Genomic DNA, 17,129 nt, shown 5'->3' on the forward strand with positions numbered 1-17,129 from the left:
ATATGAACCAAGTTTAGGTGGAGTTTATTTTTGTTATTCTGACTTTTTCGTACTGCGTGCTAGCTAGCATGACGGAGTTTCTATACAGCTGGGTGGTGCTATGAAGTTAATGATGTTGAACTTTATTTTGTTCATAAGTTATTAGAATTGCCAACCGTCCTGTCTGGTATTCAGAGGAAATATTACGCATTTCTTATTGAGGTGAAAAGGAACAGTTTGTCCCGGACTTCAGCTACAATGAAAAAGACACAAAGCTGGAGTTATTCTGTGTTTACGCTGCACAGCTGCCTCTTCTTCTCTCATTCTCTCCCCTCCCTCTCCTGCTGCTACTTCAATCATGAAACTGATCAATGATCAGCTGATCGGCTCTCTTGTTTGTTTATCGTCCACTTTGCGCCAGAAAGAGGAAACCAGCGGATGTCGCGTTAAACAACAGCAGCACGTTTGATCAGCTGTTGTTAGAATTTATTTAATATTAATTTCTAGTATCAGCTGATGTTTGCTGGAGCCACATCTGTAAAGCTGCTGGTGATGATATCGTTTGGTTATCTGGTGAGAGGGAAACATGAAGATGAAACCAGGAGATGTCCTTACTGAATCATCAGAGCTGTGATGGAGAAACAGGTTTACCTTTTAGGTGACATGAATGAGTTGAAGTTATGAACTGTTTCTGAGAGACAAATAACACCAGGATCCTTTTTTATGTAGCTGACAGCTGGTAACTGTGCAGGGGCGGGTCTAGCAAAGTGTTGCCAGGGGGCATGTAGGGCATTAACAGGGAGAGGGGGGCACAAAGAAATACTTTTCTTTCTTATTCTCATTTAAAATGTCTCGCTTTTAAAAAATAATTATCTGAATCTTACAACAAACGATTGATAGATTGATACATATATACCATCAGAACAGTGTACATCACTGTCACAACAGTGTTTGTTTTCATTCAAAGGCTTTATGATTTTTCCTATAATAGTGGGCTGGTCTCTAGTCAAAATGCCCGGGCTGATTTTTTTTTTTGTCCCAGTCCAGCCCTGTAAGCGGCTCATCTGCAGTCTGGTGTTGCCTACATCTTCCTATTCAGAAGGCAGAATTTCTGAGTTCTGAGTACAATCAAAGCACCACGACTGCAGTTTTTGTGTTGGATGTAAAAAGCGCACATGACGCTGTGACGTAGGCTAGAATCATGGCGGCGGTCAATGACGGTCCAGGCGTGGGATTTCTCTCGTGGAAATATGCACATTATCTTTTCCTTTCTATTGGTCGGTGGCACAGTGCACTGTGGCAAGTAAGCAAGCTAGAAGACTGGCAAAGTTATGGAAGCAACACATTAACAAGAGAATTCTGAGTAAAACCAAAGTTACGTTCCCTAGTAACTAGTTACTTTGAAAGTAACGAGTAACTTGAAGTAACTGAGTTACTTTTGAGAGAAGTAACTAGTAATGTAACTAAGTTACTATTTTAAAGTAACTTACCCAACACTGCCAATGAGAGGTGAAACGTCTTCAAGCAACTTAAAGAAGTCCAGATGCTTGTCTTTCCAAGCTCCTTAGACTAAGTAAAGCTGCTATTTGTATTTAGTAGTGTAACATTAACATTTATTAGTGATTATATTCATCACAGTTTCCTGAATCCTGATTTGATGCCTTCAAATAATATTTTTAACCTGGTCAATAATCTATGTGTTAAAAAAATATTTAATGTATGTAAAGTGGTACATTTTTGCAAATCTAGAATATTTCCAGGATGTAATTGCTAACTTAACCATGCACTGTAAAAATGAAACCACGTAAATGCCAATATTCATTTATATGTGACACTTTGGACTTACAGTTTTTTGATGGCTGGACAACCAGTATATTAACAACTAAATGTACCTCATTAATGCATGGATTGTTACCCCTGACCTTACTATAAAAACTCCAAATGACTGTTAAAAAGCCCTTTTATCAGATTTCATATTTACAATCATGCAGTCATGAAAGAACAAACCAAAGTGGCTAAAATCTGCACAGGATTTTTTCTCGGTAAAATGTTTAATAAAATGTTCTCTGCGGTGGTCATTATAGTGGACAAAAAAACAACAATAATTTTTTGGGCACTGAGTTCATAACAAAAAGCACTGCTGATGTTTGTCTGTGGAAAGGGGAGAAAACCTGCAGTCTGTTATTCAAACTACATTAAAATGTTTGCTTTTCTTTTTTAGAACCCCGTATGTTTGATAAAAGATTAAAGAGAATGAGCGAATCTTTTCTATGGAGATGGAAAAGGGAAGTGGATACACTCCCTTCTAAAGACTCGAAGGAGGAAAAAGGTGGGAAGTACAAATATTTTTTATTTTTTATTTGTTGAACTCCATTTTAATATAGTTGAAAGTTTCATTATAATTATTTTTCTTATTTTCTTATTATTAATTATTATGTGCATATTGTACATGTGCAGCATTCATTTCACTCATTAGTAAGATGTGTTTAAATGTTAAGTAATAAATATCAAACATTTTTTGATCTGTTTGTTTTGTTTCCCAACAAAACTTATTCAGGAACATTGGACATGTATTCAAATCGTTATAAAGGTCAGAGGTCCAAAGTTGCAGTAGGAAACATGTTATAATTAAAAGTGTTTTCCACAGTAAAATTGTGGAACAAAAACAAAAAAATAATGGCTATAAACGCTTCTTCTGACCTGTTTCATCTTTAGGGGTGAAAACTTGAGAAAGTATCAAAGCAGTTTAACAGAGCCTGGGCGATTCATCTATTAAATAGTGCTGATAATTAAAAACAATTTTTCTTTGTTTTTGTCCACCAGTGAAACCTACATTTTAGGAATACCTTGAAATGCAAGCCTTTTGTGAAGCCACTCAGCAACTGATAGACAGGGAGAAACATCTGTTTTGGGAGACAGCTGAGGCCAACAAGGAAGCAGTAGAAAAGCTTGCGGCAGAGCTCGCTCCTGTTTCCCTTATTACTCCTCTGAATATCTAAGCCCTGTGCTTTTCTTTGCCCTTTGTCACATCGTACCTCCTCATGTGTGTAAATCTCCATGTGTTTCTAGTTTCAGTGTAGCTCCTCATTTGTAGTTTCTTGGTGTAAGTTTTCTTTTCCCAGTGTTTTTGTTACTATTTTCCATTTTTCTAAATTTTGGTGTTTCTTGTGAGTTTACGCTTTTAACAATTTCCCCAGCAATAAAACTGCCACCTTTAGTTCATCCTTCATGTTTGAGTTCTGCACTTGGGTCCACCTCCTTCATGCCTGCCACAGCTACACATGACAATAATGGGCAAAAAGACAACATTTTTTTTGACACTGAGTTCACAACAAAAAGCACTGCTGATGCTTGTCTGTGGAAAGTGAAGAAAACAAAAGACCAGAACTCATGTCTGCAGTCTGTTATTCAAACTTCATTAAACTGTGTGCTTTTTTCTTTCAGATCCCAATAATACTGTTAAGAGAGAGTTTTCTTTTAGACGGAAAGGACACGAGGATAGGCGCTCCTCGGTGGAAGGTGGGAAGTACAAATATTTTTTTATTTGTTGAATCCCATGTTAATATCCATGGCATAAGTTTAATTACAATTATTTTCATGATATTTAATTATGTGTATATAGTACATGTGCAGCATTCATTTCACTGTTTAGGAAGATTTGTTTAGATGTTTAGTGATAAATACCAAGAGAACCCCAGAGAGCCTGGGTGATTGAACTATAAAATAGTACTAATCTAAAAGAAATTCAAAGATTTGTCTTTGTTATTGTCCACCAGTGAAATCTACGTTTGAGGAATACCTTGAAATGCAAGCCTTTTGTGAGGCCACTCAGCAACTGATAGACAGGGAGAAACATCTGTTTTGGGAGACAGCTGAGGCTGAGGCCAACAAGGAAGCAGTAGAAAAGCTTGCTGCAGACCATAAAGCCCTTGAAGAGCATGTATGGCAGATTCTGCAGAAGAGTCTTTCTCTCAGCACTGAGGAAGAGGTGTCTGCTTTGACATCTGCGGTGAAAGCCATCAACCTTGAGGAAGACCAGGACCAGCTGTGGAAACAAAGATGCCAGACTCCACCAGCCTGGAGGCCCAAGAAGTGGAAGAAACACCATGATGAAGTGCTTCAAAAATTAGTAAATGGGCGTATGGATAATCCATCAAGCCCCATTGGTGATCCCGTGAACCAGTCATCTATAGAGGCAGACATCCACTCCATGGGCAGGCAGCTGAAGGAGGACCTGCAGCGGGTGGTGGAGGTTGTGAAGAACTGCTACCCACCAGAGATGGACATCTGTAACTTTTATGCAAGACAGTACCATCAAACTTTCAGCGCAAGGCTCAAAAAGATTGCAGACTTTGTTCTGGATGACAAGGACTGCAGCTTCCTCCTGCGATGGGTGAAGGAGTTTTATCCAGAGTAAGCCACCAGTTCAATTATTGTTTGAAGCAGCATCTTTCTGTGACTAAACATGAGGATGTCTGTCAGTGTGAGGTCCTTCATTGTTTTTAGAAGAATAAATACCTGAGCAATTACAGATAGATAGTGAATAATAATACAAATGTAACGGCTAATTTCTTGTTTTCTTAATGTGCTAAATAAAATGACATTTTTATAGACTAAACACAACTTGGGGTGTTTATAGAAACTCATGTGTTATCTGCTCTGTGTACCAGAATCCTTGAAAAACCTGAGCTGGCCAGTAATATCAATACTGAAGCGCTGGGAAACCTGCTTCCTGGCGAGTTACTGAAACCTCTGGAGGAGCAGTACCTCAGCAAACAACAGGTAACACAGTGTATCTGAGGCGTGTATCCAGTTAATCAGTATGGTCATTGCAGGGCTTAAAGTGAGATGTGTAAATGCAGCATCAAAGAGTTGCTGGTTTTAACGGATATTTTTTAGACATAATATTGTAGATGTAATTATTACTGTCAGTAATTAAATCTTTACACATGAAAGCGGTTTAAAACTGGCAGCTGTGTGTTGTTGTGTGTTTAGAGCGACCTGATGATTTATATTGGCCGAGTATTGGATGAAGCAAAGAAAGAGTGGGATCAAGGAAAGGAGCCGACAAGAGATGATGGTTGCAACGCCAGTCCTGTGGCCTATGATGTCATCCAGGTACAGTTGCCGTAGAGTTGCTACAACTTGATATAAAAGAGGCTTGAATTGATGCTTTTATAAAAAGGTGTTAATATAAAGTGAAAGGTGTCACTTGTGGTGGTCAACTTCAAGGATTCTTATAGTGAGTCATGCGTTTGTTGACTTGTAATTGTTGACTGTAGTGACTCACCTGACACACTGCATCATGTTGAGGAGTGTTTATTGCAAATCATTTGCTTGTTGACAGGTACGGCACCCACTCCACCTGTTTTCCTGCTGGTCTCCAGCTCACACACTTCTCATCTTAGGTCTCTGGCTTCATTATTTACAAAGAGAGAAACCTCATTAGTTAAATCCCTGACACCTCAAGAGGGGTCCCTCCATCACCCTTGAGCTCACTGCTCCACTCCTCCCCTGCAGTTGAGCCAGGGACCTCACCACCGCCACATTGACCATTGTGAGAGGCTTTGAATACATTGCTATATCAGAACTGTGCAATAAAATTGTTGTGGTGAAGTAATGACATAGCATTGTTTTGATTATAGGAGAACAAAATGTGCAAAATGACATTTACTCTGTTATCCACTTTAGAACTTTCCAAAGAAGTGCAGACAAATATTTTCCAGCCTGCTGCACATATTAACCAAACTGAAAAAGACTTTGAGAAACTTTGAGAAAAAGATTTACAAACAAGGAAGACAATTATTTTTGTTTGGGTCATTTATAGAAACGTATTTACTGTCAGATCAGAGTCACAGTTTCAAACCCTCCCATGGTTCTGTAGTTTAATCACTTGGGTTTGTCACTAACATTGTAAAGCACTGGGTTTGGTTCCTGGTGTTTAACTGGATCTGAAAATGATGGAAGTGCATTGCTGTGTAAAGTGCTTTGAGAACTTAAAACTGCCACTGATTTGTCAATACATTTGTCTTCAGTTGATCAACGGCATCGTGACATCAGCACATATAACTGTAAGAGACCGACACAAGGCCCAGGAAATAACATCCAACCTGACAGACTTCATGCAGAGGTAACAAGGCTTCACAAGGCTGTCTTTTAAATATTGTCATTTGAAAATACATTTTAGTTTTACGTTTGGTAATAACAAGATAATAAAAGTGAAAACTGTTTTTAATCTTCTGCAGGTATAAAGAGTTTCATGAAGACATCATAAGGCAGAACAAACCGCACAGCAAAGCTTTCATAAAGGCAAACCTCAGCTGTGTCGAACAGTTCAGGTATGTTTCTGATCCAGTTAGATGGAAATTCAGATTTTAACTTCATCATAAAAGGAGAATACTTCACTGTGAGCTAATGTGTCCTGTGTGGTCTGTCTAAAGGGACTTCTTTGAGAAGCACGATCTGTTCCCAGAGAATGTGCGGGAAAACTGTTTGCAGGTCCTGACTGAGATGAAACAGTCTGCCCACACTTATTTATTAACGCCTGTGCACAAGATCCTCAAAGTAAGTTCTTTACAACTGCAGATATCAATAATCCTCAGGATTAAATCCTAACATGTTTTAATCAAAGATTTTAAAACAATGTGTTATTTGTTCCTCACACAGCCACACTACCAGAAGGTGGGAACCAGTGACTGGCTGAAGAAGAACACGTTTGAGAAGCTGCTGAACAGCATGCGTAGGTGTTGCCTACATCTTCCTATTCAGAAGGCAGAATTTCTGAGTTCTGAGTACAATCAAAGCACCACGACTGCAGTTTTTGTGTTGGATGTAAAAGGCGCACATGACGCTGTGACGTAGGCTAGAATCATGGCGGCGGTCAATGACGGTCCAGGCGTGGGATTTCTCTCGTGGAAATATGCACATTATCTTTTCCTTTCTATTGGTCGGTGGCACAGTGCACTGTGGCAAGTAAGCAAGCTAGAAGACTGGCAAAGTTATGGAAGCAACACATTAACAAGAGAATTCTGAGTAAAACCAAAGTTACGTTCCCTAGTAACTAGTTACTTTGAAAGTAACGAGTAACTTAAAGTAACTGAGTTACTTTTGAGAGAAGTAACTAGTAATGTAACTAAGTTACTATTTTAAAGTAACTTACCCAACACTGCCAATGAGAGGTGAAACGTCTTCAAGCAACTTAAAGAAGTCCAGATGCTTGTCTTTCCAAGCTCCTTAGACTAAGTAAAGCTGCTATTTGTATTTAGTAGTGTAACATTAACATTTATTAGTGATTATATTCATCACAGTTTCCTGAATCCTGATTTGATGCCTTCAAATAATATTTTTAACCTGGTCAATAATCTATGTGTTAAAAAAATATTTAATGTATGTAAAGTGGTACATTTTTGCAAATCTAGAATATTTCCAGGATGTAATTGCTAACTTAACCATGCACTGTAAAAATGAAACCACGTAAATGCCAATATTCATTTATATGTGACACTTTGGACTTACAGTTTTTTGATGGCTGGACAACCAGTATATTAACAACTAAATGTACCTCATTAATGCATGGATTGTTACCCCTGACCTTACTATAAAAACTCCAAATGACTGTTAAAAAGCCCTTTTATCAGATTTCATATTTACAATCATGCAGTCATGAAAGAACAAACCAAAGTGGCTAAAATCTGCACAGGATTTTTTCTCGGTAAAATGTTTAATAAAATGTTCTCTGCGGTGGTCATTATAGTGGACAAAAAAACAACAATAATTTTTTGGGCACTGAGTTCATAACAAAAAGCACTGCTGATGTTTGTCTGTGGAAAGGGGAGAAAACCTGCAGTCTGTTATTCAAACTACATTAAAATGTTTGCTTTTCTTTTTTAGAACCCCGTATGTTTGATAAAAGATTAAAGAGAATGAGCGAATCTTTTCTATGGAGATGGAAAAGGGAAGTGGATACACTCCCTTCTAAAGACTCGAAGGAGGAAAAAGGTGGGAAGTACAAATATTTTTTATTTTTTATTTGTTGAACTCCATTTTAATATAGTTGAAAGTTTCATTATAATTATTTTTCTTATTTTCTTATTATTAATTATTATGTGCATATTGTACATGTGCAGCATTCATTTCACTCATTAGTAAGATTTGTTTAAATGTTAAGTAATAAATATCAAACATTTTTTGATCTGTTTATTTTGTTTCCCAACAAAACTTATTCAGGAACATTGGACATGTATTCAAATCGTTATAAAGGTCAGAGGTCCAAAGTTGCAGTAGGAAACATGTTATAATTAAAAGTGTTTTCCACAGTAAAATTGTGGAACAAAAACAAAAAAATAATGGCTATAAACGCTTCTTCTGACCTGTTTCATCTTTAGGGGTGAAAACTTGAGAAAGTATCAAAGCAGTTTAACAGAGCCTGGGCGATTCATCTATTAAATAGTGCTGATAATTAAAAACAATTTTTCTTTGTTTTTGTCCACCAGTGAAACCTACATTTTAGGAATACCTTGAAATGCAAGCCTTTTGTGAAGCCACTCAGCAACTGATAGACAGGGAGAAACATCTGTTTTGGGAGACAGCTGAGGCTAACAAGGAAGCAGTAGAAAAGCTTGCGGCAGAGCTCGCTCCTGTTTCCCTTATTACTCCTCTGAATATCTAAGCCCTGTGTTTTTCTTTGCCCTTTGTCACATCGTACCTCCTCATGTGTGTAAATCTCCATGTGTTTCTAGTTTCAGTGTAGCTCCTCATTTGTAGTTTCTTGGTGTAAGTTTTCTTTTCCCAGTGTTTTTGTTACTATTTTCCATTTTTCTAAATTTTGGTGTTTCTTGTGAGTTTACGCTTTTAACAATTTCCCCAGCAATAAAACTGCCACCTTTAGTTCATCCTTCATGTTTGAGTTCTGCACTTGGGTCCACCTCCTTCATGCCTGCCACAGCTACACATGACAATAATGGGCAAAAAGACAACATTTTTTTTGACACTGAGTTCACAACAAAAAGCACTGCTGATGCTTGTCTGTGGAAAGTGAAGAAAACAAAAGACCAGAACTCATGTCTGCAGTCTGTTATTCAAACTTCATTAAACTGTGTGCTTTTTTCTTTCAGATCCCAATAATACTGTTAAGAGAGAGTTTTCTTTTAGACGGAAAGGACACGAGGATAGGCGCTCCTCGGTGGAAGGTGGGAAGTACAAATATTATTTTATTTGTTGAATCCCATGTTAATATCCATGGCATAAGTTTAATTACAATTATTTTCATGATATTTAATTATGTGTATATAGTACATGTGCAGCATTCATTTCACTGTTTAGGAAGATTTGTTTAGATGTTTAGTGATAAATACCAAGAGAACCCCAGAGAGCCTGGGTGATTGAACTATAAAATAGTACTAATCTAAAAGAAATTCAAAGATTTGTCTTTGTTATTGTCCACCAGTGAAATCTACGTTTGAGGAATACCTTGAAATGCAAGCCTTTTGTGAGGCCACTCAGCAACTGATAGACAGGGAGAAACATCTGTTTTGGGAGACAGTGGAGGCTGAGGCCAACAAGGAAGCAGTAGAAAAGCTTGCTGCAGACCATAAAGCCCTTGAAGAGCGTGTATGGCAGATTCTGCAGAAGAGTCTTTCTCTCAGCACTGAGGAAGAGGTGTCTGCTTTGACATCTGCGGTGAAAGCCATCAACCTTGAGGAAGAGCAGGACCAGCTGTGGAAACAAAGATGCCAGACTCCACCAGCCTGGAGGCCCAAGAAGTGGAAGAAACACCATGATGAAGTGCTTCAAAAATTAGTAAATGGGTGTATGGATAATCCATCAAGCCCCATTGGTGATCCCGTGAACCAGTCATCTATAGAGGCAGAGATCCACTCCATGGGCAGGCAGCTGAAGGAGGACCTGCAGCGGGTGGTGGAGGTTGTGAAGAACTGCTACCCACCAGAGATGGACATCTGTAACTTTTATGCAAGACAGTACCATCAAACTTTCAGCGCAAGACTCAAAAAGATTGCAGACTTTGTTCTGGATGACAAGGACTGCAGCTTCCTCCTGCGATGGGTGAAGGAGTTTTATCCAGGGTAAGCCACCAGTTCAATTATTGTTTGAAGCAGCATCTTTCTGTGACTAAACATGAGGATGTCTGTCAGTGTGAGGTCCTTCATTGGTTTTAGAAGAATAAATACCTGAGCAATTACAGATAGTGAATAATAATACAAATGTAACGGCTAATTTCTTGTTTTCTTAATGTGCTAAATAAAATGCCATTTTTATAGACTAAACACAACTTGGGGTGTTTATAGAAACTCATGTGTTATCTGCTCTGTGTACCAGAATCCTTGAAAAACCTGAGCTGGCCAGTAATATCAATACTGAAGCGCTGGGAAACCTGCTTCCTGACGAGTTACTGAAAGCTCTGGAGGAGCAGTACCTCAGCAAACAACAGGTAACACAGTGTATCTGAGGCGTGTATCCAGTTAATCAGTATGGTCATTGCAGGGCTTAAAGTGAGATGTGTAAATGCAGCATCAAAGAGTTGCTGGTTTTAACGGATATTTTTTAGACATAATATTGTAGATGTAATTATTACTGTCAGTAATTAAATCTTTACACATGAAAGCGGTTTAAAACTGGCAGCTGTGTGTTGTTGTGTGTTTAGAGCAACCTGATGATTTATATTGGCCGAGTATTGGATGAAGCAAAGAAAGAGTGGGATCAAGGAAAGGAGCCGACAAGAGATGATGGTTGCAACGCCAGTCCTGTGGCCTATGATGTCATCCAGGTACAGTTGCCGTAGAGTTGCTACAACTTGATATAAAAGAGGCTTGAATTGATGCTTTTATAAAAAGGTGTTAATATAAAGTGAAAGGTGTCACTTGTGGTGGTCAACTTCAAGGATTCTTATAGTGAGTCATGCGTTTGTTGACTTGTAATTGTTGACTGTAGTGACTCACCTGACACACTGCATCATGTTGAGGAGTGTTTATTGCAAATCATTTGCTTGTTGACAGGTACGGCACCCACTCCACCTGTTTTCCTGCTGGTCTCCAGCTCACACACTTCTCATCTTAGGTCTCTGGCTTCATTATTTACAAAGAGAGAAACCTCATTAGTTAAATCCCTGACACCTCAAGAGGGGTCCCTCCATCACCCTTGAGCTCACTGCTCCACTCCTCCCCTGCAGTTGAGCCAGGGACCTCACCACCGCCACATTGACCATTGTGAGAGGCTTTGAATACATTGCTATATCAGAACTGTGCAATAAAATTGTTGTGGTGAAGTAATGACATAGCATTGTTTTGATTATAGGAGAACAAAATGTGCAAAATGACATTTACTCTGTTATCCACTTTAGAACTTTCCAAAGAAGTGCCGACAAATATTTTCCAGCCTGCTGCACATATTAACCAAACTGAAAAAGACTTTGAGAAACTTGGAGAAAAAGATTTACAAACAAGGAAGACAATTATTTTTGTTTGGGTCATTTATAGAAACGTATTTACTGTCGGATCAGAGTCACAGTTTCAAACCCTCCCATGGTTCTGTAGTTTAATCACTTGGGTTTGTCACTAACATTGTAAAGCACTGGGTTTGGTTCCTGGTGTTTAACTGGATCTGAAAATGATGGAAGTGCATTGCTGTGTAAAGTGCTTTGAGAACTTAAAACTGCCACTGATTTGTCAATACATTTGTCTTCAGTTGATCAACGGCATCGTGACATCAGCACATATAACTGTAAGAGACCGACACAAGGCCCAGGAAATAACATCCAACCTGACAGACTTCATGCAGAGGTAACAAGGCTTCACAAGGCTGTCTTTTAAATATTTAAATTTGAAAATACATTTTAGTTTTACGTTTGGTAATAACAAGATAATAAAAGTGAAAGCTGTTCTTAATCTTCTGCAGGTATAAAGAGTTTCATGAAGACATCATAAGGCAGAACAAACCGCACAGCAAAGCTTTCATAAAGGCAAACCTCAGCTGTGTCGAACAGTTCAGGTATGTTTCTGATCCAGTTAGATGGAAATTCAGATTTTAACTTCATCATAAAAGGAGAATACTTCACTGTGAGCTAATGTGTCCTGTGTGGTCTGTCTAAAGGGACTTCTTTGAGAAGCACGATCTGTTCCCAGAGAATGTGCGGGAAAACTGTTTGCAGGTCCTGACTGAGATGAAACAGTCTGCCCACACTTATTTATTAACTCCTGTGCACAAGATCCTCAAAGTAAGTTCTTTACAACTGCAGATATCAATAATCCTCAGGATTAAATCCTAACATGTTTTAATCAAAGATTTTAAAACAATGTGTTATTTGTTCCTCACACAGCCACACTACCAGAAGGTGGGAACCAGTGACTGGCTGAAGAAGAACACGTTTGAGAAGCTGCTGAACAGCACTGAAGACGAGCTTCAAGAACTTCAGGGTTCCAGTCAGTCCTCTTACCAGGTAAAAGGAGGAAACTTTGTTTTGGATCAAATGGCCATTATTGCCTTCATTGCTAATGTTTAAGTAAAAGGATTATGATGTGCTCTGACTACTTATATACTTGGGCTAAATTCAGGAGCTGATTGGTCAGCTTCACCAGGAAGTGACAGTGGAATATGTCCAGAGGCTCCTGAAAGGAGAGGTCAAACTGAAGGACAAGGATCGTCAGCTGAAGGCTTACGAGACTGTGCAAGAAAATGCAGAGAGACTGCACGAGCTGTTTGCCAGAATGGTGAGACTCACCTTCACTGCACACTTTAGCTGAGACATGAATAAAACCCAAAAGTGATCAGATTTCTGCTGAGCTGTTGGAAAACATAAGAATAAGAATCAGCTGCATTTCACATTCATTTGGTTTGGAAGTTTTGACTAAAAGTTCTATAAAGTTCAAAAAGGAAGTCAGAGGAGTTGGCTAAAATGTCAGCCTCCAAGGATATAGAAGAAATGGAATGGAAAACCTGACTCATTCCTTAACCCTCTCGAGGCAGGCGTTGCTGATTTGCAACAGTTAAAAACTAACAACCTGATTAACCCCACATACATATTTTATGAGTTTTTTTTACTCAGAAGTACCACTGCAGGACTTGGTTGTGCATTAGCAACAAAAAGTTTAATTTGAGCCTGAGAGGGTTAAGAACAAAGGTATTGACTCATAGAAAATGACGGACCAACAGTCAATATATAAGTTAGATGATGAGTGCCCTTGTCATAAAGATTTTTAAATTACAGATTTTTATCTGTAGCTAATAAATTAATATTTTATACAAACATTTTACATGGACTAAAACATGGTAGAAATGAAGGGAAAAAAACCATTTAAGGACAACTGGACTGTAGTTACAAATGTTTCAAAGATCTGACCATTGGTTGATGACTACATGGTGCATAAATAAAGACATTATTCATGAAACTGAAAGAACGTATCAAATACATCATCGATCTTGGGAAACCCCAGTGTAATAACTCCAGTTATGTTGATTACAGTTTGGGGAAACTTGCAGACTAAACTGACGTCACTGATTTGTCTTCACAGGGATCCAAACAAGACTGGTTAAAGGAAATCCTGACCAAGATTGCAGAAGTGCTAAAACTCCAAGATATTCCTGCCATACAGATGCAAATCGTTTCACTGGGATCTGCTTATCCCGACCTCAGGTAACTTTTGGATTGACTCAGACATTATTTACTTTATACAAAAACAACTGCACTTTTTATCGATAGGTGAGGAGGAACAGCAAGTAGACTGAGCCAAACATCTCAGTTGGTTTCAGATGTTTCTTCTTAGCATTCATTGAAATTAAAATATGCTGGCATGAGAGAGCATTGTGTGCAGATGAAGTCAATGCTGTTAATTAGAGTGAAAAGAAAGATTTTCTTCCAAATGTGGCACCGGAAACCCAACTGTATAGACCTCTTATTTCTAACCTTAAAGGAAAAGGAAAAAGGGAATCAGGGGACATAAACACTGCTGTTGATAGCACTCACATATAGACTGTCTGTGTGTCTGAAAGCATCAGCACCACAGAAGTGTGTGATTTCATGGGGAGTTATTTGGTAAAACTAGTGGAAACCTGGAATTCATGTACATCTAGGCACATATCAGTGTCACCAATACGAGTTCCAATTACTGTTGTATTTAAAACAGAAACTGACACATTTTCCACCTTCACTTTTTTCAGAAGTTTAAATAGGTGTGGTGATGTGTTACTGACAGCTATTAGGAAGAATGTGTGTCAGAGGCAGGAAACTGGTTACACACAGAAAAAGACGTGTTTGGAACACCTCACCCAGGAGATGCCCAGAACCGCCTCAACTGGCTCCTTTCAATATGGAGGAGCAGCGGCCGAACCTCTCACCCTATCTGTAAGGGAGAGGCCAGCCACCCTTCGGAGGAAGTTCATGTCCTCCACTTGTATCCGTGGTCTCGTTCTTTCAGTCACTACCCACAACTCGGGACCATAGGTGAAGGTGGGGTTGTAGATCAACCGTTAAATTGAGAGCTTCCCTTTTACACTCAGCTCTCTGCACCGCGACAGACCAGTGCAGTGTCTGCATCAATGCAGCCGCAGAACTAATCCATCTGTTGATCTCCCACTCCCTTCTCCATTCCCAGTATCTCAAGACCTCGAGATACTTAAACTCTTCTACTTGGGGCAGGAACTTGTACCGGACGTGGAGTGGACACTCCCCCCTTTTCCGGCTGACCTCAGATTTGGAAGTGCTGATTCTCATTCCCACTGCTTTGCACTCGGCTGCGAACTGTTCCAGTGAGAGGGCATTACCTGATAAAGCCAACAGAACCACATCATCTGCGAAAAGCAGAGATGAGATTTTGAGACAACCCAGGTGAAATCCTTCCGCCACTTGGCTATGCTTAGAAATTCTGTCCATAAAAATTATGAACAGAATCATTGACAAAGGGTAGCCCTGGCAGAGCCCATCACCCACCGACAACTAGTCCGATTTATTGCCGGCATTGCGGACCAAGCTCTTGCCACGGTTGTATAAGGATCGAATGGCCCGTAGCAATGGGCCAAACACCCTATACTCCTGGAGTACCTCCCACAGGACACTCTGAGGGACACGGTCGAATGCTTTCTCCAAGTCCACAAAATACATGTAGACTGGTTGTGCAAACTCCCATTCACCCTTAAGTATCATTAAGAGGATAAAGAGCTGGTCCTGTATTCCACGATCAGGACGGAAACCGCATTGTTCCTCCTGTATCTGATGTTTGACGAATGGACGGACTCTCCTTTCCAGCACCCTACCATCCAGGGAGGCTGAGGAGTGTGATCCCCCTGTAGTTGGAACACACCCTCCGGTCCCCTTTCTTAAAGATGGGAACCACCATCCCAGTATGCCAATCCAAAGGTACCGCCATTCCTCCCAATCACACCCCTCCAGGTCTCATTTTCATTGCCCACATGAGCATTGAAGTCTCCCAGTAGGACAACAGAGTCCCCAGGCAAGCATCATAAACATAATCATGAAATACATGATACACTTTTTTTAACCCTTTCTTCTTTGTGTCCCCAACAGTGAAAAACATGTCTCGGCTCTGCTCAAACTCAAAGCAAACCTCTCCAAAGCCGACAAGAAAACTATCAAAACCACAGTGCTGGACATACTGAAAGAAAGCCATACTAATGCTGAAACCCAGACGTTTTTCTCCAAAGTTGAAGTGATGAGCCGTTCATATCCTTTATGTATCTCATCATGCTGTGGATAAGATGAGTTGAATTCTAGTGCTTTCAGTCTGTCTGTAAAGATGTACAAAGTGGCTGTCATGGACAAGCCTGATTGTAATGTTACATGTACTATGCTAATAACAAACATCCCACTGTGTGTGTCCTCATGTGACCAGATTGCAGAAGACAGTCTTTCCTCTCTGCATTTTTGCATTTTGTGTTGTATTGTGACTCTCTCTTAAAACATCGTCACCATGTGGTCTGCTTCACTTGGAGGTAAACATAGTTTCATACAGAGATAAATGGGGCAGAGGAAATATGAATGTTAGTTCCGAATGCTTTTGATTGACTAATATATGCACCGTGGTGACAACAAAAAAGGCTGGCATGCACGTTTCACAAATGTGACGGTAATTTTGCATTTGATTTTTGCGCAGGGTAAAAATATTTAGTTTTTCTCCAAAGTTGAAGTGATGAGCTGTTCATTTGCTTTTCAGAATATCACTGACTGAGAGTTGGGTAGCAGAGTGTATTATCTATGAAGCGCCTTGAGGCAACTTTTGTTGTGATTTGGTGCTATATAAATACAATTGAATTGAATTGAATTATATTGTGTGATAGATTAGATGGCGTGAATTCTAGTGTTTTCAGTCTGTCTGTAAAGATGTTCAAGTGAATGCCATGGACAATTCTCCATGTCATTTTTCTTGTTGTCTGTTAGTGTTTGACACAGCAAGTATCAGCCTAAGTTTTTTTTTTTTCATTTAGTCATTTTTCATTTTTGGATGACCATCACTTATGTGGAAACACTTCCTCCTTGGACCTCAGACACTTATTCCATTTTCTACAGTCAAACTTTCTCCTAAATTCTTGTCTTAGAGCTGCAGGCTTCTCTCTTAAAACATCGTCACCATGTGCTCTGCTTCACTTGGAGGTAAACATAGTTTTGTACATAGAGAAATGGGGGTGAGGAAATGTGCATGTTGGTTCCAAATGCTTTTGATTTACTAGCATATGCACATTGGTGACATCAGAATAGTCTGGCACGCAACGTTTCACAAATCTAACAGTAATTTTTCGTGTGGACTTGTTTATGTATTAGTACATGAGGCCCATTGTCTCCACCATGTTTCACAGATAATGTGGTAGTGAAATGGATCACAAGCTGTTTCTCTTCTTCTCTTGACTTTCTCTTCCCATGTTTCTTAAGTTACAAGTTAATCTTGGTTTCAACTTTTCAAAGATGGCTTTTCAAAACCTGTGCGAGGTCTTTTAGATGTTTTCTGGCAAATCTAATCTGACCTTCTTGTTCTTCAGTTTAACCTCATGTTTGCACCTTGTTTTAAACCCTGTATATTTACAGGGTATATTTACTGTTATCATCCACTTTAGTTTTCTTCTTTGGTCTTTTGGACCTTTCAGTGTTGCTGAGCTGGTTGGAGCATTCATTCTTCTTATGAATAAATCAG

The 17,129-nt window shown here is 39.3% G+C and overlaps 2 protein-coding genes across 2 annotated transcripts; both read left to right on the top strand.

Annotated features, from left to right (window-relative positions):
- Window positions 1-2,232: 2,232 nt before the first annotated feature.
- Window positions 2,233-9,199, top strand: LOC309694857 (tumor necrosis factor alpha-induced protein 2-like; the record flags this gene model as incomplete). Its single annotated transcript, XM_082515096.1, has 10 exons — window positions 2,233-2,308; window positions 3,424-3,498; window positions 3,756-4,392; window positions 4,650-4,761; window positions 4,975-5,097; window positions 6,015-6,109; window positions 6,225-6,317; window positions 6,420-6,543; window positions 6,646-6,718; window positions 9,093-9,199. The coding sequence occupies 10 exons, from the start codon at window positions 2,233-2,235 to the stop codon at window positions 9,197-9,199; spliced, it is 1,515 nt and encodes a 504-aa protein (XP_082371222.1).
- A 229-nt stretch (window positions 9,200-9,428) lies between these two features.
- Window positions 9,429-15,711, top strand: LOC309695758 (tumor necrosis factor alpha-induced protein 2-like). Its single transcript, XM_082516631.1, has 10 exons — window positions 9,429-10,061; window positions 10,315-10,426; window positions 10,640-10,762; window positions 11,680-11,774; window positions 11,890-11,982; window positions 12,085-12,208; window positions 12,311-12,430; window positions 12,546-12,701; window positions 13,503-13,624; window positions 15,512-15,711. The coding sequence occupies exons 1-10, from the start codon at window positions 9,454-9,456 to the stop codon at window positions 15,699-15,701; spliced, it is 1,743 nt and encodes a 580-aa protein (XP_082372757.1). The 5' UTR covers window positions 9,429-9,453; the 3' UTR covers window positions 15,702-15,711.
- The last annotated feature ends 1,418 nt before the right edge of the window (window positions 15,712-17,129 follow it).

The sequence above is a fragment of the Aulonocara stuartgranti genome (genome assembly GCF_965226115.1).
Source record: "Aulonocara stuartgranti genome assembly, chromosome: 19".
Classification (NCBI taxonomy): Eukaryota; Metazoa; Chordata; class Actinopteri; order Cichliformes; family Cichlidae; genus Aulonocara; species Aulonocara stuartgranti.